The 20,288-nt window shown below is 54.9% G+C and overlaps 2 protein-coding genes across 11 annotated transcripts in view; both read right to left on the reverse strand.

Moving 5' to 3' along the window:
* Positions 1-314: 314 nt before the first annotated feature.
* Positions 315-11,046, reverse strand: CDH24 (cadherin 24). 2 transcript variants are annotated; one of them, XM_060619237.3, is made up of 13 exons: positions 10,418-11,046; positions 8,566-8,870; positions 8,082-8,262; positions 7,807-7,926; positions 7,565-7,732; positions 7,202-7,389; positions 6,537-6,790; positions 5,452-5,588; positions 2,996-3,117; positions 2,803-2,914; positions 2,307-2,555; positions 729-1,740; positions 315-633 (listed from the first exon to the last, which is right to left on the reverse strand). In XM_060619237.3, the coding sequence occupies exons 2-12, from the start codon at positions 8,764-8,766 to the stop codon at positions 1,241-1,243; spliced, it is 2,232 nt and encodes a 743-aa protein (XP_060475220.1). In that variant the 5' UTR covers positions 8,767-8,870; positions 10,418-11,046; the 3' UTR covers positions 315-633; positions 729-1,240. The 2 variants fall into 2 exon arrangements, with proteins under 2 accessions (XP_060475220.1, XP_060475219.1); XM_060619236.3 differs by having other exon boundaries at positions 316-633; positions 8,082-8,376; positions 10,418-11,043.
* Positions 11,047-11,531: 485 nt separating this feature from the next.
* The window catches only part of ACIN1 (apoptotic chromatin condensation inducer 1), a 34,229-nt gene continuing 25,472 nt past the window's right edge, over positions 11,532-20,288 (reverse strand). For 5 of the 9 annotated variants that reach the window (XM_060619228.2, XM_060619229.2, XM_060619224.2 and 2 more), the window contains 10 exons: positions 17,687-17,729; positions 16,685-16,818; positions 16,435-16,587; positions 15,787-15,928; positions 15,319-15,464; positions 14,821-14,928; positions 14,574-14,681; positions 14,013-14,337; positions 13,811-13,911; positions 11,532-12,483 (listed from right to left, as the gene is read on the reverse strand). In XM_060619228.2, the coding sequence (XP_060475211.2) occupies positions 12,157-12,483; positions 13,811-13,911; positions 14,013-14,337; positions 14,574-14,681; positions 14,821-14,928; positions 15,319-15,464; positions 15,787-15,928; positions 16,435-16,587; positions 16,685-16,818; positions 17,687-17,729 (1,587 nt within the window). In that variant the 3' untranslated portion in view covers positions 11,532-12,156. The remainder of the gene's footprint in view (positions 12,484-13,810; positions 13,912-14,012; positions 14,338-14,573; positions 14,682-14,820; positions 14,929-15,318; positions 15,465-15,786; positions 15,929-16,434; positions 16,588-16,684; positions 16,819-17,686; positions 17,730-20,288) is intronic. The other 4 variants (XM_060619227.2, XM_060619225.2, XM_060619226.2 and 1 more) reach the window with 4 other exon arrangements.

Genomic DNA, 20,288 nt, shown 5'->3' on the forward strand with positions numbered 1-20,288 from the left:
CTCTTCCCAATAGCTCTCACCCCCCCTTCTCCTTTCCACTCTCCCCTCTGGCCAATCCCTCTTAGTTCCCTTGGACATTTTGAGACCAACAGGGAACAGGGGAGTTGGCAGTGGGAGTGGGGGTACTTACTTCCTGAGTGGAATCAACTCAAACCCTCCTCAGGCTAGAGGGGCTTGAAGTGGACTGCCCCCCAAAGGAGAGAGGAGAGTGAGCCAGAGGGGATGGGCTAGGCCTCTCTTCCCACCCTATGGCACAGTGAAGCTCTGCACAGAAACCTGCATGTGGAACTGAAAACAGGGCTCCAGCTTTAGAAAATAAAGTGTTTGTTTATTATGAAATTAGAGATGGAGGCCTCTCCCCTTCCTCCCTTTTTCCCCTTCCCCAGCTGCCTCCCTCTTTTCTTTCCTTCCCCTCCCCTCCCCCTGGGGCCTGGGAAGCTCGCAAGACAATGCCCAGAGCTGGGATGCCCAAGGCAGGCCAACAGCTGGGCAGAGCTCCAGGGAGGCGGCCATGGCGGGAGTGGGGTGTGCTGGAGCTCTCGCCCTGGGAGGTGGGCTGGCACCCTCTCTCTGCTGGAGGCCAGTGGAGCCAGGATGAGGCCATGAGTGATGGATGGAACCATGCGGGCAGGTCTGTAAAGACAGGAGAGCCCGGGGTCGAGGTGGTGAGTGGAGGAGGGCTTCAGGCCATCCCTGTTCCCCCAGGCCCATCATCTAGGGACACTGACCTGGGGCCGAACATCCCCTGCAGGAGGGTGGGCAGCAGTGGCTGGAAGTTTCTCTTGCTTTTGGGATGGTCAACAGAAAAAACCAAAAAGCCAGTCACAGGGACCCAGAGAGAATGCAGGCAGATGTGGGCAGGAGACAGACACAGAGCATGTATGTGGGCAAGGGAGACAGAGAGAGGGTGTGAGAGAGATTTAGAATCCGGGAGACAAAAACAGAGTCACAGAGAGAGTGGAATCACAGTGAAAGAACAGATTCAGAGTCGAGCCACACAATCCAGACCCAGACAGGAGAGCGTTACAGAAAGAGACAGAGATCCCTGGAGGGAGACACACGACTCAGGAGGAGGGAGGTAAGAAGGAGGTTGCCCTGGGGAAGCTGGGAGGAGGGACACAGGGAGGAAAGGAGGCCTGGGGGCCCCTGGGCTGCTGCCGCCTGCCTGGACCCTGGGGGAGCTCACTCAGAGGGCCTGTGCGGGCTGCCCCACCGCGGCGGGCAGGGCCAGGGCCGGCTCTCAGGGGGCGGGGGGCTCCTTGGCCCCGTACAGCTCAGCCAGGGTGCGGAAGAGCGGCCCCCAGTCGTCCAGTGGTTCGGTGGGGCCGGAGGCACCCCCCGCTTCGCTGCCGGAGGCCAGGGAGCTGAGGGAGCCGCAGGAGGAGCCCCGGCCCTCGTAGCCGTACACCTGCACCGAATCGTAGGGCGGCACGCTGGGGTCATCGTCCGCCTCGCGGAGCCGCAGCGCCAGGAGCTGGGCCACGTCAGAGGGGCCGGGGGGCCTGGGCTGGCGTGGCGCCCGGGCCCGGGGCAGCACGTCGCGGCGCGCTGGAGGGCCCGGGTTCGGTGGGCCCGCCCCGTCGGGGTTCTGCAGTGCGCTGATGTCGAAGGCCTCGGTGTCCTCTTCGCCGCCGCCCTCGTCATCGTAGGTGATGATGTTCTCGCGGACGTCCTCCTCCTCCAGCACCATCAGCGCTTCCTGCTTCTGCCGCCGCAGGGCCACAAAGAGCACCACCAGCGCTGAGGGAGAGGCGCACACAGGCCGCTGAGCCCGCAGGGCCCGGAACAGGGCGCCTGGTTCCGTTCTGAACCGCAGGCAGGTTGGGAGACAGAGGAGACAGTGTGGCCTAGGGGTGGCAAGACCTTGGTCTGACATCTGGCAAACCTTGTTTGAGTCCTGACTTCACCCCTTAGTAGCTGTGTGACTGTGGGAAGTTGCTTGGCTTCTCTGAACCTCTTTGACCCTTTAGAGGGTTTGTGTGGAAAACAGGGAGAACAAATTTACCTCTTAGAGCTGTTCAAAGGATGAAAGGAAATAGCACGAGTGATGTGCTGGGCACCACACGTGCTCCAAAGTCAGGGTTCAATAAACAGTTTTTATGGCTTGTTGCTGTCATTGCGGATGGGTATGTCAGGGAAATGAGGCCAGAGCTTTTCTCTTGGACACATGAGGCAGTGGGAAAATCCAGGCATGATGCTTCCTTCATGCCCTAGGGTGGATTTCCCTGTGTCCAGGGATCTGGCTCCTCTCTATACCCCCTGCAGCCTTGGACCCCACATCTGTGTCCCACGGTGGTCTGACTCACCAAGCAAGGTGCCCACGCAGGTGATGATGGCAAGCAGGGCCCCAGTGCTGAGCCCAGCGGGGGAGAGCTGCGCCTCGGGCCGGCAGGACGCCACAGAGCCATCAGGACGGCAGCGGCACACGCTGACAGTCACTGTGGCAGTGCTGCTCATAGCTGGCTGTCCCCAGTCCCACAGCTCTATGGGAACCAGATAGGGTGCCTGGCGGGGCGGAGCAGGACGAGAGGGCAGCAGCAGGCTGGCAGAGCCATCTGTGGGAGAGGGAAGGTGTTGGCTATCTCCGGGGACACCTCCCCTGTAGGGTGGGTGCAACCCACGGAGACAGCTTCCGATGGGGAAGGTTTGCAAAGAGCAAAAACGTGCAAATCCCCATCCACTTTCTGTTGAGTGGGGGGCCCAGATATGTGGGTCAGGAGTCAGGCCGACTGGGCTAGGGGGTGGCAGAGGAAGAGAAGAGCAGGGAGGCAGGCACAGGCACAGTGGTAGAAGGCTACCCACCTCGATTGTCTCGGACAGTGAAGTTGGCATCAGGCCCCAGAGGCCCTTGAAGGGAGACACGGCTACTGTTGCCAACTTCATCTCTGTCCAGAGCCCGGATGACCTGAATCAGCTGGGAGGAAGAAGAGAGGCCTTGTATGGAGTGGGCAGCTGAAGGTCTTGAGGTCCCAACCCTGCTGCCTCAGCGGCTCACCTGGCCAGGGGCTGCAGAATCACACACAAAGGTGTCATAGGGCTCGGCCAGCTGGGGGGCGTTGTCATTCTCATCCAAGGTCTGGATGGCCACTTGCACGCGGGAGGCCTGTGCGGAGCTGTCTGAAGCCAGAACACGAACACGTACACCCCAAACACGCACACACGCCACAGTTTACACACAGCACACAGGGTGCACGGGCATGGATGCCACATGCAGCACACAGCATGCACGTGCAACACACGAGATATGCACGCAATATGCGAGTGAGAAACAGCATTGTGAAATGAAAGGAGCAACACCAAGTGCACACAACATTCCCGTGGTAGCCAAGATATGTGCAATGCAGCACACACATTCGGCAGGAGGGAAGCACCCACAATACATACATACAATAACCCACATGCAGGGCACATGCACCGTGAATGAAAGGTAGACACAAAGCGCATACAGGATGCACACATACAATAGTCACGAAATAAACACATTCATACCATATATTCGATGTACACTCAGCATTTAAAGCAAATACAACACACACGAAGTGGATGTTGGATATATACAGTGAATACAGTGTCACCAGCCCCCCGGGTCGAGAGAATGCATTTCATACACAGCGTGCGTGGGACAGAGACAGACACATGCACACGCGCGCGCGCGCGCACACACACACACACACACACACACACACACACACCCCATCAGAGGTCTGGGAGGCCATGGTATAGCAATGAGTATCACTTAGAGTTGGCCTTGGGGAGCCAGGCCAGCCTGGGTACCAGAGCTAGACACAGGCCCCCTTCTTCATGCATCCCTTTATCAGGTGGCTTCATCATTGCCCTGCCTTGCTCCTCACTGCCAATGCCATCCAAGAGAGAATGGAAAACAGGTACCCCTGCCCACTCTAGTGCTCACCTCTCCTGGTTGAGCCTCCCACATTCTTTAGTCCTTCCCCAGGTGGGGAGAGAGCTGGCTAGCCCTGGTGAAGGGGCTAAGGTCCCAGCCTGGGCAAGGGAGGCTGAGTGGGCTCCCCAGCCAAGGGTTTGGGGCTCCATTCCTTCTGTGCAGTCGGGACCTGGGGCCTGCTACTTGATATTGGGGTTTGTTGCAGAACAGGATTTGGTGGGAGGGTGAGAAGGCAGGGAGGGGAGCATGCGCGTGCACACACGCACACGCACACACACACACACTCACACACACACACACACGGCTACGTATACACAGGCAACTACAAACACACTATGTAAACACGCAGGGGCATTCCCACGGACAGATACACAAGCACTTCTATGTAACACACAGCAACATGGGCATAAACATAAGCCCATACACAGAAAATTCTACACCGAGAGGAGATAACTGCTCTGATTCTGCAGCCTGACTGGGTCTGATGGCTCTTCCACTTAACGTCTATGTGACCTTGGGAAGTTACTTAACTTCTCTCTGCCCGAGTTTCCTTATTTTCAAATGGGGAACTAATCATACCTCCCACATAAAGTTGTAGTGGTGATTACATTAATTCGTTCACATTTGGTACTTAGAACAGTGCCTGATACACAATAAGTAATAAATTACCTGTTCGCAAACACTCACACATGCAAAACGATATATATAAATGGCCACTGTACCTATTATCATATACATCAAATTACACATATGCACAAATATTCTATACTCAACTACATATACACACAAATACGTGTGTGTATTTTCACACACACAGAATTATACACACATGTAAGTACACACTCACACGTACACATACTATATAGTTCTTTACTGACACGTACAAACATCTGTGCACACAGTTACAACTCCCACAGACAGGACACAGAGAGAAAATGTAGGAGACCCTGGGGCGTGAACAGGGGTGAGAAGGGGGGGTTCACAAAGGGGAAGGAGGTCTTCCTATCTCCGGTGGCCATGGCTGCCCAGAGGTAGTCAACCCATGCTGCTGGTGACTGGTGGCTGACAGAGGCAGGAGCTGGGCCCTCTCCTCTACCTTGAGGGCTCTCTGCGGGGCTTCCCTGAGAGGGGCTTCTGGGGCCCCCCCAATCAGCCCCCAGAGGAGGGACCCAGCCCTTCCCTGAACCCTGGCTTCAGCCTGCAGCAGACAGTGGGAAGGGCAGGGTCTGCCAAGGTGCAGGTTGGGGTTTGTTAGGGGTTGGAAGCTATCTGAGGTTAGGTTTGTTTCCCAGTTGGGGAAAGTCAGGCATGGGAGTGAATTTAAAGTCAGGGGAATGTGCAGGCAGACCCACTGTGCCCAGGGCAGTCCAGCCTCAGAGACCAGAAGGCCTGCCTGTGGTGATGATCCAGGCTGGGGACCCAGCGCTGCACACAGTGAGGAGTGGTGGCAGTGACTGCCCCTCCCCCCCCCCAACTCCCCCTGCTCAGGGACAGCTCCTCTGCCAGGAGGCTGCTGCTTTCCCCTCTCCTGGGGGCCCAAGGCTCCTCACCGAGCTCTGTGGCCAACACTGTGAGGTTGTGCCAGACACGAGTCTCGCGGTCCAGGGGCACCACCGTGCGGATGGTGCCGTCTTCAGGCTCGATAGAGAAGCAGCGCTCTGGATCCGAGTGGGGGAGGATGGAGTATCTGGGGAAGACGGAGTGGAGCTGGGGGCAGATCTGGGGCAGGGCCGGAGCTGGCTGCTACCCCTCCCTCCCTTCTGTTTGCCTTGCTGGGCCTCTTGGCTCTTCTGGGCAGAGGGCCCGAGCTCGTCTGGGCTAAGCCTCCCCCGTGTACCCAGAGCCATGATTCACATTAGGGTCCCCTTAAAAAACAAATCATTTGGGGAAGTCATAAACATTAAACACCTGTCCTAAGACTCAGGGGGACTGGGTTTCATGGGTTTGGGAGAGGAAGAGGTGGAAAAGGGGTAGATATGATCTGTCTGTCAGACTTCTGGGCTCTGTTTTGGGGACCCAGGGACCTGTGTTTCAGCTTTGCTTTGCCTCAGACCAGCTGTGTGACCTTGGGTGAATCGTTCAACCTCTCCTTACTTAACCACAAAATGGCAATGACGCCAGCACCTCCCTCATTCCTGTGACAGGGATGCCCAGAGGTGGGAAGAGTGGCTCTTCTCAAGGCAGACAAATCCGGATTTGGATCCCAACTCTGGCGATGTAACCTTGGGCAAGTAACTTAAGTTCTCGGGGCCTCGTCTCTAAAACAACGGGTGATGATCATGCCTACTTCACGGGGCTGTCGTGAGAATTGAATGTGGTCAAGCGTTTGGTAAAATGTGAAGCAATAGTGGTAGCCATCACCCATCCACCAAGCTCCTCGCAAGAGATTGCATTTGCTTGCACCGCCACTGGGAAGTGCCACTGTTATCCTCTCAGAGGGATGGGTGGAATTGGAGAGCGGTAATTAGCCAGGTCCTCCAGCCCTCCCCTGGCCCCCAGCCCCGCAGAGTGGGAGACCTCTGCCAGGAGGTGAGTGTGATTTTTCCATGAAGGGGACCCATCCTCAGTGGGAATAGCCTGCTGCTGAGCTCCTTCCCTGAGTCCCGGCCCTTCCCCTGCCCACACCCCAGCTCACCTGATTGGGCTGGCTGGGGAATCCAGGTCAGAGGCTGAGACCTGGCCCACCAGCGTCCCGGGAGCTTTGTTCTCAGGCACTGCCAGGTGATAGGCAGCCTGGGTGAAGGCAGGGGGCTCTGGGGCATCCTGCACAGCCACGCGTACCGAGGCCACGTCCTTGAAGGGCCCTCGCCGCAGGTAAGCTGGGTCGATGAGGGTGTTGGTGGCCTCCACACGGAAGGAATAGGAGCGCCGGGTCTCAAAGTCTAGGGGCTATGGGGAGGGGACGGGGAGTGACTGAGGCACATGGAAACCAGGGCAGGCCCAAGCTCCCAGGAGGTGAGAGAGAGGTCCCCTCTCCATGCAACCAGTGCTCAGCCCACCTGACAGGAGAGGTGGGCACCTGAGAGGCAGTGGCTGCAGTGGTCCGAGTGAGGCAGATGACTTAGTCCGTAACTCTAGGTGTGCCTCCAGCTCCACCACAGACTGGCTACATAAAAAGTCCTGAGCCAGTCATTCCCCCTTGCTGGGCCCCAGTCCCTCATCTGAAAGAGGACTAGATGACCATGATCCCTAAGCTCCAAACGTGGTCCCGAGTCTGTTGTAGACCAGTTAGAGGGGTGCCTCATGGGGCAGGAGGCACGCATGAGTGAGTCTGCAAGCGTTAGCAGACAGGAGACTAACCTTGCGGACAGTGAGAAGCCCATCTCGACCCTGGGAGTCTGTGCTGATGCTGAAGGCCTCGGACCCCTCTCCGTCCAGGATGCTGTATGCCATGAGGGCGTTGTCCCCCAGGTCTGGGTCCTGGGCCCGAAGACGGCCCACTAGGGTGCCTGGCCCAGCAGTCTCCACCACAGAGAACTGGTACAGGCCTTGGGTGTGGATGGAGAGGAAACATTCTTAGAGGGGTCCCAGCCCTCCTCCCTCCCCCAGCACTTCCTTCTCCTGGGGGCTGGCTAAGGGAGGGGCGGGAGAGAAGACTTCTCCAGAGGTCGTAGGGGGTGGGGCAGTCAAAGGATGGGTCAGGTGGCAGCACTGGCCCCTTACTTTGAGGGAACTTGGGGGGGTTGTCGTTGACATCGCTGAGGGTGACTGTCACTGTAGTGCTGCCCGACAGCCCCCCCATGTGGCCGCCCATGTCCTTGGCCTGAATCACCACCAAGAACTCCTCCTGTGTCTCCCGGTCCATGTTGGGGATGGCGGTCCGCACCACTCCTGGGGAGAGACGAGGGGTCAGGGGGTGCCTGTTCCCATGGCTGCCCCCCCAGGTTCCTGAGCCCTATTCTCACCAGTCTGGGGGTCGACAGAGAAGAAAGGCAGTCCATCCAGCACGGTGTACACCAGCTTGGCGCTGTTCCCGTAGCTGGGGTCATCGGCATCGTGAGCCGTCACCTGGATCACTGATGTCCCTGTGGGCCGTCCCGGCACCCCCACTCAGCAGGGGCAGGGCCAGGTGGGAAGGAACAGCAGATGAGGGGGACCCAGACATGATGGCAATGCGGGAAGGAGAGATGAGGGTGCTCCAGGAGACGGACCCCAGGATGGTCAGAGTTGGGGTACTCACCGACATTGGACATCTCGGGCACTGTGGCGTGGTAGGGCCCGAGGGGAAAGATAGGTGGATTGTCGTTGATGTCTTGCACCTTGATGATAAACTCTGAAGGGGGCTCCAGAGGCCGGTTTGAGGCTCGGTCCACAGCTTGGGCAAGCAGCACGTACTGTGCCTTCTCCTCTCGGTCCAGGCTCTTGGTGACATGGATATTGCCTGTGGCCTCATCAATCACAAATACAGTGCCTGCCCCCTCCCCGGTCAGCAGGTACTTGGTGCGGCCCTCGCCCCTGTCCACATCCGAGTGCAGCTGTAGGGGTCAGGGAAAAATGGCAGCGGTTCCAAGCATAGGGACAGAAGGTTAAAGAGTCTAAGTCTATGACTGGGTGGAACGTTGGGAGTCCTGAGGGACCAAGGTCATTGTAGAAGTGACAAAGTTGCAGGGCAGGGCCCAAGGGCCTCAAGAGTCAAGGTAGACATGGGAAGGGCTGATCCTTACCTTACCAATAAGGACGGGCTCTGGACCGGCATATTCCTCAATGACAAAGAACTGGTTCCACACCCAGCTCCTTCGGTTCCGTAGCAGTACTGGTCCTGGGCCCCCCCGGGACCCTGCCCAGGCCCGGGCTGGGGCTGCCAGGCGCCCCATGCAGCCCCAGCCACCCAGCCAGGCCAGGAGGAGCCTCACCAGACCCCACATGTTTGGGCTCCAGCCGGGGCTCTGTTCACTGTCCCTGGGTACTGAGGCATGAGCTGGCCGGGGCAGAGGGGCAGATGCGTTGGAGCTACCCCATGGATCCACACCTGTAGGACAGGTAGCTGTTCAGGGTCAAAGAAACCCTTAACTCTCCCCACCCCCCAACCAAAGTTCGATGCTGAAGATCAGACCTCCAAGGAACCAGACATCCCACTGCCCAGAACCCAGACTGAGAGCAGACAGTCTGATCCTTCTCTCCACCCAGGCTCTGCCTGTATTCACCTCCAGCCCTACAAGCTGATAAATCTCTGGCCAGTCAACTCTGAGTCAAGAAGCTGGGGAAGAAAACAGGAGAGGGGATGCCGGAAGGGTTTAGAACCCTAAATGTGGCTCCTGTTCTCCCAGGTTGGGCATGCAGCCAGGGGGTTGGAGGAGATGGGGACTGCCAGAGAAAGGGCTTAAAATCCAGAGGCTGGGACTCATGGAGGTGTGGTGTCAGGGTGTCTAGGGTCAGGCTGAGCAATGACAAGGAGTGCAGCCAAAGACAGGGTTGCGAGCCTGTGAAAGTCCCTCTTTCACGGAGAACCCCACCTCTCCAGAACCTGCCCCCAGCTCATACTGCCAGCCGAAGTCCTTGAAGGGGGACTCCAGAGTGGAGGGCCGGCCCTGAAAGAAGAGGGGGTAGAGTTGGGGGCCAGGGCCAGGAGGCTGAGAAGGGAGAGCAGAGAGTACAGATACAACGTTACTGAGGGTGAGACCCAGACTCAGGCACTGTCCGGCACAGACTGAGACAGAATGGCAGCAAGAGACACAAGGAAAGAGATCAAAGGAGGCAGCCTGGATGTGTGATAGGCAGAGAAGAGTCATAGGTAACAGGCTTGGGAATGGTTGGGAGGAGGGCAGAGGGGCTTTCTGTGTGTGATGGGCAGACAGGGGCAGCCCTCAGCTACGGGGGGTCAGGCCAGGCCTGGAGAACTTCAATCTGGGAGAGGGGGTGGCCAGGAGGGGCTTCGGGAAGGGAGCTGGAGAGAGGACCCTTCCCACTGCTGTCTCCTCCCTCTCCTCCTGGGGGGCATCCCTCAGGTAGCTGTGGCTGCCACCCCTCCTTCCCCAGAGCAGATACACACCTGCCAGTCCTTTGCCCCCCCCCCCCCCCCCGAGGGAAGAGGGAAGCCGAAGAGGGAAGCCGGAGGGAAGCGGGGAGACCAGAGCGGGAGGCGGGACGAGGAGAAGGGAAGGGCTGGAGGAGTGGGAAACAGGATAGCGGGAAGGGAAGAGGAGGCGAAAGGGAAGGGACGGGGAAAGGAAAGGAGAGCGGGAAAAGGCAAAGAGAAAGGAAAGGAAAGGTAGGGGAAGGAAAAGGCAAAGAGGAAGAGGAGATGGAGAAAGACAGGGCAAGAGGGAGAGGGAAGAGGCGGAGGAAGCAAACAGGCAGAGAGAAGGCAGGATGAAGAGAAATCGAGGGAGAGGAAAATGGGGAAAGGAGGGAGAGTAGGTGCGGGGAAGAAGGGAAAGAGGTAGAGCGCGGGAGACGGGAGCGGGCAGTGGGCTCCCAGCCGCGGAGCGCACCGCTCTGAAGACACCCGCAGGCTGCGGGCCCCCTGCTGCCCCTCCGCGGGTTGTCGACCCCGGGCTCCGGGGCAGGCGCCCTTACCTGGCAGTGCCGAGAGGCCCAGGCCGGCGGGGAGCGTCCCCGCCCGCCCCCGTCGCCGGGTCCCGGGGGCGCAGCCCCGAGCGGATCGGAGCGGGTGCCGCGGCTCCGCTGCAGGTCTGAGCGGCCCCGGCGAGAACAAGGGAGCGAGACGGAGGGGGCGGGGGAAGGAGGCTCCGCCTGCAGAGGAGCGAGGCGGCTCCGCGGCGCGCGGGAGAGAGCCCAGCCTCCGACCCTCCCCGGCCAGCCCGGGCCAGCGCGGCGGGGGCGGGGGCGGCGCTGCCGGGCCGCCGGGCGCATACAGATGCAGCGCCCCTCCCGGGCCGGGCCCGCAGCGCCCGGCGGGCCACTCGGGCGGGAGGACGTCCAGGCCCCGGCGCCAGGCCGTCTTCCAACGGCTGGCGAAGAGGGTGAAGCCGGGAGCGCCGAGCGGCCCCCGCACACCGCCCGCAACGGGGCGAAGGGCGAGCGTGTGGTGAGGCGGGGAATTAGGAGCCCGCTGCGGAGAGGCCCGGCTCCAGCTCCCGGGGCGGCCTCTGGGGCGGCTATAAACCCCGGCCACAAGGCGGCGGCATTTGGGGGGGCCGGTGCGGGGCACCAGAGCGGGCCGACTGGGGCAGCGCTTAAGCCCGGCAGAAGGGTCCAGGGAGACCGCGGGCTGAGCCCAGGGAACAGATCAGGGCCCGAGGCACGCCAGCAGCGGGAGGGGACGGAGGTGGGGAGTGGAGCCTTTTTGGGAAGCTCCTTTACAGGTTCCCATTGAGCTAGTGGCTGCCGCCCCCTGGCGGCAGCCGTGGGAGGCGCCTTGAAGGAGGCGAGCAGGTGACCAAAAGCCTACACCACAGGAAGGACTGGGAACCTCCTCAACCCTCCAACCAACACTCCTCTTGGCAGGGGTCTTCCCCTCTCTGCCCTCCAGTGAGTTAGATCCTCTGTGGCGACGTAGTTACAGCCAAGGCAGAGATGGAGGGCGGGAATTCCCTGCTCCAGGAAGCAGCAGGCTTCCTGAACAAGTGTATGGAGTGCAAACAGTGGTGCTTCCATGCTACCAGTCCTCTTCAACTCAGTTTGGCTCTCCCCCACGCCCTGCCCAAGGAAGGCCAGTAATACACACTAGTTAAAACTAAGTCAGATTTTTATTATTTTCCATAGACCACATCATTTAATAATAAAAAAAATAAAAATAAAAATTGAACAAAAGGAAAAGGTGGATATAAAGTGAAACCGGTGGGCAAGAGGCAAGGACTGCAGGACAGAAGAGACTGGGAACTGCAGGGGCCCTGGGACTCAGGAGGAGATGCTGATTCAGCTCATAGGTGACCCAGTCCTGGCCCCGGCTGTTCCCAAGAGGGGGGTGTGAGTACCCAAAGGAGGTGGTGAGCAGGATGGAGGAAAAATGAAAGAGGTGTGGGGCTTCTGGCTGTTCCCCACCTCTGGGCCAACCACCTCCCTCCCTAACCTAGCTCTTCCCTCTCAGATTTAACATGGGAAATGAGAGGGAGAAGAGGGCAAACTCCCAAGAGATAGGTTATGGGGGTGGGGCTTTGGGGGGGGGGGGGGAAGATGGCCACTACTCCATTTGGTATGTGGGGACAGGTGGCAGCCATACTTCAGCACTGGGTAAAAGATGTGAAAGACCCCTGGTTATAGGGTGGTAGAGATTGTACCTATCCCTCTGTGGCCTCAAACCCCCCAGGGCAGGGTGGCTGATGCCTGCAGCTCTCCCTCTCAAGTTTTCCCAGCTAACGGCGCCCGCCCCGGTCCCGCACAGGTGTGCTCCGACTCCGGCTCCTGCTGTGGCGCTTGGTGTCTCTGCGGTCCCTCTCCCTGCCTCGCTCCCGGTCCCTCTCCCTATCCCGATCTCTATCACCCCTGTCACGCTCCCTTTCCCTCTCTCTTTCCCTGTCCCTCTCTCTGCTGTGCTCTCGACGCTTCTCCCGCTCCAGCTGTCGGTTCCTTTCCCGCTCTGCTTCCTTCTCCCGCTCCTTTTGCTCTTCCTCCTCTTGCTCCTTTCGCCGCTTCTCCCGCTCCTTGGCCCGTTCGGCCCGCTCTGCCTCCTTCTGAACAATCTGCAGCAGGCAGCAAATGTAGAGAATAGGCATCTTGGCCCTGCTCATGCCAGTCCTGCTTTGTCTATCTGCATCTGGACCCTGCCCTCCTAGCTCAGGGTCACTGTCAGCTCTGCTGTTAAGCAAGAACTGTCAGCAATCACATCTCTTTGTCTTGGGGTCCTAATCCCTCCAAGTTTTTACCTTTTATACCCACAACAGGTAGTGGCACCAGTCATGCCTGGCCTCTGGTATTTCCCTAGCTACCTAGATGTGAACAAACCACTTTTCTGTTTAGTTGAGTAATATCAGCCTCAAATTCCCAAAAGGCCCATCACGAAGAAACTTAAATTTAAAAAGCAAAAAATCCAAGTAACAAACAAACAAACAAGTAAAAAGCAAAAAATCCTAGTGGTGCTTGGCTGGTTCAGTCAGAAGAGCATGCAACTCTTGATCCTGGGGTTGTGAGATGGAGCCCCACACGGGGTGTAGGAATCACTTAAATAGATAATTAAAAAAAAAAAATGTTCTTAATTTTTTTATTTTTGAGAGAGAGAGAGAGAGAGAGAGAGCACACAAGCAGGGCAGGGGTGGGGGCGGAGGGGGACAAAGGATCCAAAGTGGGCTGTGCGCTGACAGCAGCGAGCCCAACGTGGGGGCTTGAAACTCTTGAACTGTGACATCATGACCTGAGCTGAAGTCAGACATGGAACCAACCGAGCCACCCAGGTGCCCAAAATAAATAAATAATTAAAAAAAAAAAAAAAAAAAAAAAGTCCTAGAAATAAAAAAGCAGAGAAGTGGACGAATCTAGAAAACGGATTTCTTGGGGTGCCTGGGTGGCTCAGTCGGTTAAGCGTCCGACTTCGGCTCAGGTCATGATCTCACAGTCCGTGAGTTTGAGCCCCGCATCGGGCTCTGTGCTGACAGCTCGGAGCCTGAATCCTGTTTCAGATTCTGTGTCTCCCTCTCTCTCTGCCCCTCCGCTGTTCATGCTCTGTCTCTCTCTGTCTCAAAAATAAATAAATGTTAAAAAAAAAAATTTTTTTTTAAAAGAAAATGGATTTCTTGGCTAACCAAAATTAATTTCCAAGAGGCATGGCTGACACAACTATATAAACCCAGTTCCTGTCTTTGTGTCAACCTTTACCCTCTTGGGTTTGGCTTCTCTGTGGCATACTTGGCACGTGGTTCTTAAAACTACCTCTTTCTGTGATGCTTAGTTTCTCCCCTTACTATCCTAAGCCAACACCTGGGCCTACTCAACCCTTTAGTCACGTGACTCTCTCTGCAGACTGCCGGCAAGACTGGGTGCTACTCTGAGTGGAGCAGGAAGGTGAGCACTCACCTGGCTGTCAGTCAGCGGGAGCCAATAGATGCAGGGAGCTGCCTTGGTTTTACGGAAAAGGTCATCCAGCAGCTTGGCAGGTGGTTCCTCCTGAGCTTTCTCTGAAGTGGAAGAAAGCAAGTCAGACTTTATGCCTCTGACCCTGTGTCCCATCCCATTTGGACCCCTACTAACGGGTGTGTATGCCCCCACCACTAAGTACCTTTCTTCTCACTCTTCTTTTCTTTAGACTTCGCACGTTCCTTGCGGCGGCGGTCACGGGACCGTGATCGGGAGCGGGGCCCTTCTCGAACTTTGTCCCGATCCCATTCACGCTCTGATCGAGTTCGCTCCCGCCGCTCCATTTCCCGTTCCCGCTCTGCCCACTGTTCCCGCACCGCCCTCTCCTGCTCCCGCTGTTCTGCCCGGGGATGCTGTGGTGGCTGGGCTGGGGGTGGGGGCGGGGGGTGCAGGGGCCGTGGTACCCCCTGCTCCTCTGTCTTAGTTTCAGAGGGACGGTCCACCAAGAGGCCCCGGTGATAATCCAGCTGTGGGTAGAGGAGGGACAAGGACAGTCAGGATGGAGATGATATCACTCCCACTGAAGGAGCCCAGGTACCAGGGCATACAGATTTTGGAGCCCCATGGTTCAACTAAAGGAACCAAGGGGGAGGGAGAAGAGGGAGAAGGAATCTCAATGACTGCAGGTTTGGCCAGGATCTCAGCTGGTTTCTAGCAGATAATGGCCTCCCCTGCCCCTCCTTCCTTTCTCTAGGTTTCTTACCTCCTCTTGCTCAGCATAGTCAGCACAAAGGAATTTGGGGTTGGACTGGGGCCACTTGACCCCATGTAGAGCTGTGCGGGTGGCAACTGCTTCCTCTACTGTTGAGTACTGGTGGAGGAAGGGAGAAGGTGGAGGGTCACAACAGGCCTCAATCCCTCCCACTTGCCACAGGGCCCTCAATTCCACCCACATTAGTCACAAAAGGAAATCTATGCCACAACCTAGAGGATCAGCATCCTTTCCTCACCGTTACGAAGCAGTGAGATTTGATCTTGTCAATCCAGAAGGCCTCTTCCACCAGAGTTCCTGTCCGTCCCAACAATTCCTTTAGTTGGCCTAAAGTAAAGGGACGCACCTGCCAGCGAAAACAGAGTTTCAGAGTCTTAAAGAAAGCAAGAACAACACTGTAACTAGTATTCAGATTCCCCAAATCTCTGGCACAGGAGGACAGCTTCAAAGTCTGGGTGAGGGCAAAGGGGTCAGGAACTCTCTTGCATGGGAAGCGAAAAGAGTGGTAACACAGAGATACTATGTGCCAGGCCCTCCACAAATCCTCCAGACAAACCTTACAGGCTGATACTTTGTCCCTGTTTTTCAGGTGAGGAAACTGGTTGTGAGAGATTAAGTTCAGTTGCTCAGTGAATAACTGACAGATCTAGGAGCTGAAGCTAAGAAACAGGAACCCAAAGCTCAAACTCTTAACCACTGAACAATGTTGTGCTGTGGGGAAACAATGCCGACTCACCAAATTGGAGATGTGGACGATGTTACTGATCTTGCCCCGGGGTGGGGAGGGCACCTGAGCAGTTCGGACTGGGTCATCAATTGTAATGGAAACTCCAGACTTTTGCTGGCTAATGGAACGTCGAGTTAAGGTATCTCCTAAAGTCACTATCAAAAAGAGCACACAAACGGTTTTCAGCAGGGAGCAATGCTGGCTCTTTTACCTCTGATACGCCTTTCTTTTTTCTTATTCTCCACCACGTAGTCACTCTTCCACCTAATGTGCTGAACACCTATAATGTGCAAGGTGAAGCTCCATATTATGGAGATTGAAAGATTCTAACCTAGCTCTCATGCAGCTTAGTAACAAGGAGGCGGAAGTAAAACAGATATGCAAAATACTAAAATAAAAGGCAGAAAACATTAAATGCTTTAAAAGAGGTCCAGATAAAGTGCTCTGGGAATTCAGAGAACTGCATGCTTCACCTACCTTTCTTTACTTCGTGCTCCACAGGAGGGGGCAAGGCCACCTCTACTGAAACCTGGGGAGGTATAGGGGGTTCTGCTTCGGACTCCTTCTCTTCTTCCTCTTCTTCCCTCTGCCCATTCTCTTGGCCTTCGGCAGGTACTACCTGTAAGTATCAGACAATGGAGGAATTCTTAAACACCAAACTTGCACATTCTTTTCAATCTCTTGTTCCTAAGAGGGGTGGTACATTTAACCTAGCATGCTCTTTCAACTAGGAGAAAGATTAAGTTCTCTTCCACCAGATCCTGGGATTATTAATGGTTCAACTGTCATGAGGAAAACTAAGACAGGAATGGGCAGATTTTTTCTGTATATGGCAAGATAATATTTTTAGGCCTTGTGAGTAATACAGTTTCTGTTTCAACTATTCAACACTGATGTTCTAGCACTTAAGCAGCCAGAGAGATAAGAATAAATGGGTTGGCATAGCCTTGTTCCAGTAAGACTTTATTATTACAGACAACAGGTTAGATTTGGTAGTCTGTTGATCCAAAAGGGCAATTAACCCAACCCTCTGCACAGATGGCAGATTTCCCTTCTAAAACTCCACCTTAGTTGCCTGCTCTGAGTCCACTGCCCCCTCCCGACACTGGGGTGCAGAAGCCTTACCTGGGTGACAGTCCGGCATATTTTCAGCCCCTTGTCATGTGTCCCATCGTCACCATTACGCTCTGTCTCATCCTCAGAGATTCGGGAGTCATCAGCATGAAGATCCACAATAGCCTCCTGCCCCGCCAGGGGTTTGATGTCGGGGATGAGGCTCTGGGACACAGATACCCCCCACCCCGTTACACTGGGCCCGTGTCTACTCCCACCTCAATGTGTCTCGTCCTCCCTTCCCCGGCTCCTCCCACCTCACCTTGAGTGATTCAGTGGTGATACTGATGGAGGGCTTCTTCTGTGTGGTGGCTGTGCTGGCTCCCCAACGCCGCTTCCGACCAGGCTGGCCCCCCTCTGTGTCACTGTTTCCAGCTGGCACCCCCTTGGTAGCTGCTGTCCCCAAGAAACAGGACCCAACAGTTAGATGGTCTCGGGTCCTCTGCTGGTTCACACCATAACACATACAGATAGCCTTCGACTGGAATTTCAGTAAAAGGTTAACTTAAGGAAATTTTATTTGGGCACTGGGAAACATTGCTTCAGAGTGAACAATAAAAGGACTGGAGCTACTTCCTGACAGATGAAAACTACTAATCTCTAAAGGCAATGAGGGATGGGTAACTAGGGTGGTGTGAAGTTTAAACTTTTAGTGGCAAAAATAGCTAACATACTGGAGAAGGCAGACTGAGAAGGACATATGAATACAAGAAAACACGGCTATGTGATACCAATATCTAAGTAAAGTTAAGACTGTGACATATCTAATCCTGCTTCACATTCATTTTCACACTATGATCTCATATTTAAGTTACAAAGATCTATTATGCTTTTATGGATTTAGAACTTCTTGGTGGGAAAATGTTAAAAATGTTACTGTTTGAGGTGTGAGCACTCTTAAGACTCTCTCTCAGAAGAAAATATAAACTGATAAGCATTATATGGGAATCCCTCAAACCTACTCCTGGTTCTGAGGGTTCAGATACCTGGACAAGGAAATGCATGTAGGGCTAAACAGGAAATGGTGAGACACCTCGCAGTGTGTCTCATTAGTTAAGAAAGAAATGTGACCTAGGAAAAATGACAGGGATTGTCTGAGGTTTTGAATTACAAAATGGCCAAGATGGAAATCTGCTGGGTACAGGGAGTGGGATGGGAAGAGGTGACCCAAGAATGCCATGGAGAAAGAATGGGAACCTATTTCTCTATAAACTCATTTTTATGGTTACTTTTGACCTTTATCAGGGATTGGGGCTAGACTTACAGACAACGGAGATCTTCCTCTTGAATGATTTGGGCAGCAAGCTCTGTATAGAGAAGAAAAGGGGGGGAAAAAAAAAAGAGAAAGAGACACACCCCACAGAGAGGGGGGAAGGAGGTTAGATGGGGCAGTCTTAGCATAGGCTCCAAAGACACAGAGAGAGAGAGACACAGAGACAGACAAGAGACCAAAACAGAAGCGGCAAACGGCAAAAACGAAGCAGAATCAATGCAAGTTAGAGAAAAAAATAAAATCAAACATCACAGCAGGGAAAAGTCATCTAGTCCATACCACACCTGTGTATTAGCTTAACCAGAAATAAGCTGGAAGAGGACTTCAGGAGCCTCCCAGCCCTTTAAAGGCATTGGTCATGCCCTCTTCCATGGTCTCTAGGGGTCAAGAGGACACCAAGCCCAATAAGGTATGCCCAGAACTGGGTCATCTAGTCCTCTCAGAAAACATGAGGAAACAAGGAAAACCACCTTTGGAATAACTGTCCAGCCTGACACCCACTGACACTGGCAGTGAGTCACTTGGACAGCAGACTGTTAAGACTGTCCTCACCCCTACAGGGCAGCACCAGACCCACTGGAGATGAGGCTCCCTAGTCAACTGCTGGCAGAAAGAATTTAAAGGTGCTTTTGGTACAGAAAGGTTTTTATGATGGGCAGATTGTCCCCAGGGAGCCTCAGACTTTCTAACCACTGTACAGAGCTCTAGCAGAGCCTTCCTGGTTCCTTTCAACCAGGGCTTAAGGCTTAGGGGCTCTGCCAAGGACTAGAAACTCCCAAACCTGCTTTGGAGCAAATTTCTACCCCAAACACTCAGTGGGAGAAAGACTATGGACAGAGCAAAAAGAGGAAGAGAGAGAAAAGGGGATTAGAGCATTTTGAGATTTCAGTGCTTATTTCTGGAAAAACTAAGACCTACCACCCTTCTAAAGGGTAGGGCAGGACCCTCTTGATGAAATCCCCTTTCCCCATCCACCCCCAGCCCCGTTTGTGTCATCTAACCAAGTCTCCTTGGTCTCCGTTAAGGGCCAGCCTGACCCCTAGCCGGGCCGCTCTCGATGGGTAAGTTAGTGAGAGGAAAAAAAAAGAAAAAAAAAAAAAAAAAAAAAAAAAGAAAAAAAAAAAAAAAGAGATCTTAATTAAAACAGGAAAAACATGAACCAAATAAATAAATCCAATAAAGAAATCAGAAAAATAAAGAAAAAGAAAATAATTAAAATAAAATATTAAATAAAAAGAAGAAGAAAATAAAGAAGAAAATAACTAGGAATATGACAAATGTTCCAGGTACCATCTCACACCTGGGATCTTCAGTTCAGCCAATCGCACCTCACTGTGTACTGTATCTAGTCAACCGCCGGTCCAATCAGAATGAGCCCTCCCTGCTAGGCGCTGTGCAATTGGTGGGGGGTTGGGTTGGCAAAAAAGGTGGGCGCACGGCGTGGTGGTCAGCACGGCACTGCCAGAGTCCTCCCAGGGGCGCAGGGGGGGCGGGAGGAAAACGTGTGGGGGGACGCTGCCCAGTTTCCATGATGTCAAGACAGTTCACTGGTGGTGGCCAGGCTCAGCGAGGGGTACGGGGGGAAAGGGGGCAGAGACATCAGTCCCAGCCCTGTAGGGGCATCATCTTGCAGTCCCTGATGAGATGGCCTGTGAGTAGCAGAAATAGTCCTGGCCTTTTATCGTGACAGGCAGGCAGGACCCTATGTCCACCAGTGGCAAGATGCAGCAATACCACCACCCAATACTTGGAATCCAGGTGATGACTCCAGAGTCCCTTTCTCCTCTGCCTGTAAATGGGGAGGGGGTCCTCTCACCGAGTGGGATCATGGAGCCTCTGATGAAGGCAGGCTGGGGGTAGTAGGTGGATAGCCCCAGGACCTGGCACACATTCAGCAGCAAGGTCAGAATACTTTTCTTCTGAGAGTTGTGTGTGGCATCTCCTCAGGGACTCCAGCTGAGACAGTGGTTCCAGTCAGATGGATGGATGAGGCCCTGCCTCCAGGGATGGAGGAGAAGCCGGAGCAACCAACATGCTGCCCTTCACCATGGACAACAGGGACCAAAGGAAAGTCCTTCTGATGAGCAAGTGGTGATACATGGCTGGGCTGTCATCAGCATTAAATCCCTGGGCTCAAACCCTAGACTTCTCTGCAGGGTTCCTAGTCGTCACAGCTTAAGCCGAGAGCCTCCACTTGGAATTTTACAGCATGGCACTGTGATCACAAACATTGATTCTTTAGGAGGTCTTGGTGCCCTAGATGGGGATCCCAACAGTCTGCAGCAAACAAGGCAACCCACAGTCCTCAAAAGGGTTAAGGGCATGTGGGCAGGCGCCCCAGCACTGACACAAGCTCTTCTTGGGGTGTCCCAAATAGGGAGATGATGCAAGTCCACCCCTTTCCAAATGTTTTTTGCTTTCTCAATACAAGTCTCTCCAGAACAGTGCTCTTCTTGGCCCCCTGATGTAAGCAAGGCAGGGAGGCAAAAGGGGGCCCATCACAGGATCCCATATACATGCCCCCCTCTGGCCAAGACACCTGGATAGCAGACTCGGCTCTGATTGGGCAGCTCAGTAGCAGCGGGTGGGTCCA

The sequence above is a fragment of the Panthera onca genome, chromosome B3 (assembly GCF_046562875.1).
Source record: "Panthera onca isolate mPanOnc1 chromosome B3, mPanOnc1 haplotype 2, whole genome shotgun sequence".
NCBI lineage: Eukaryota > Metazoa > Chordata > Mammalia > Carnivora > Felidae > Panthera > Panthera onca.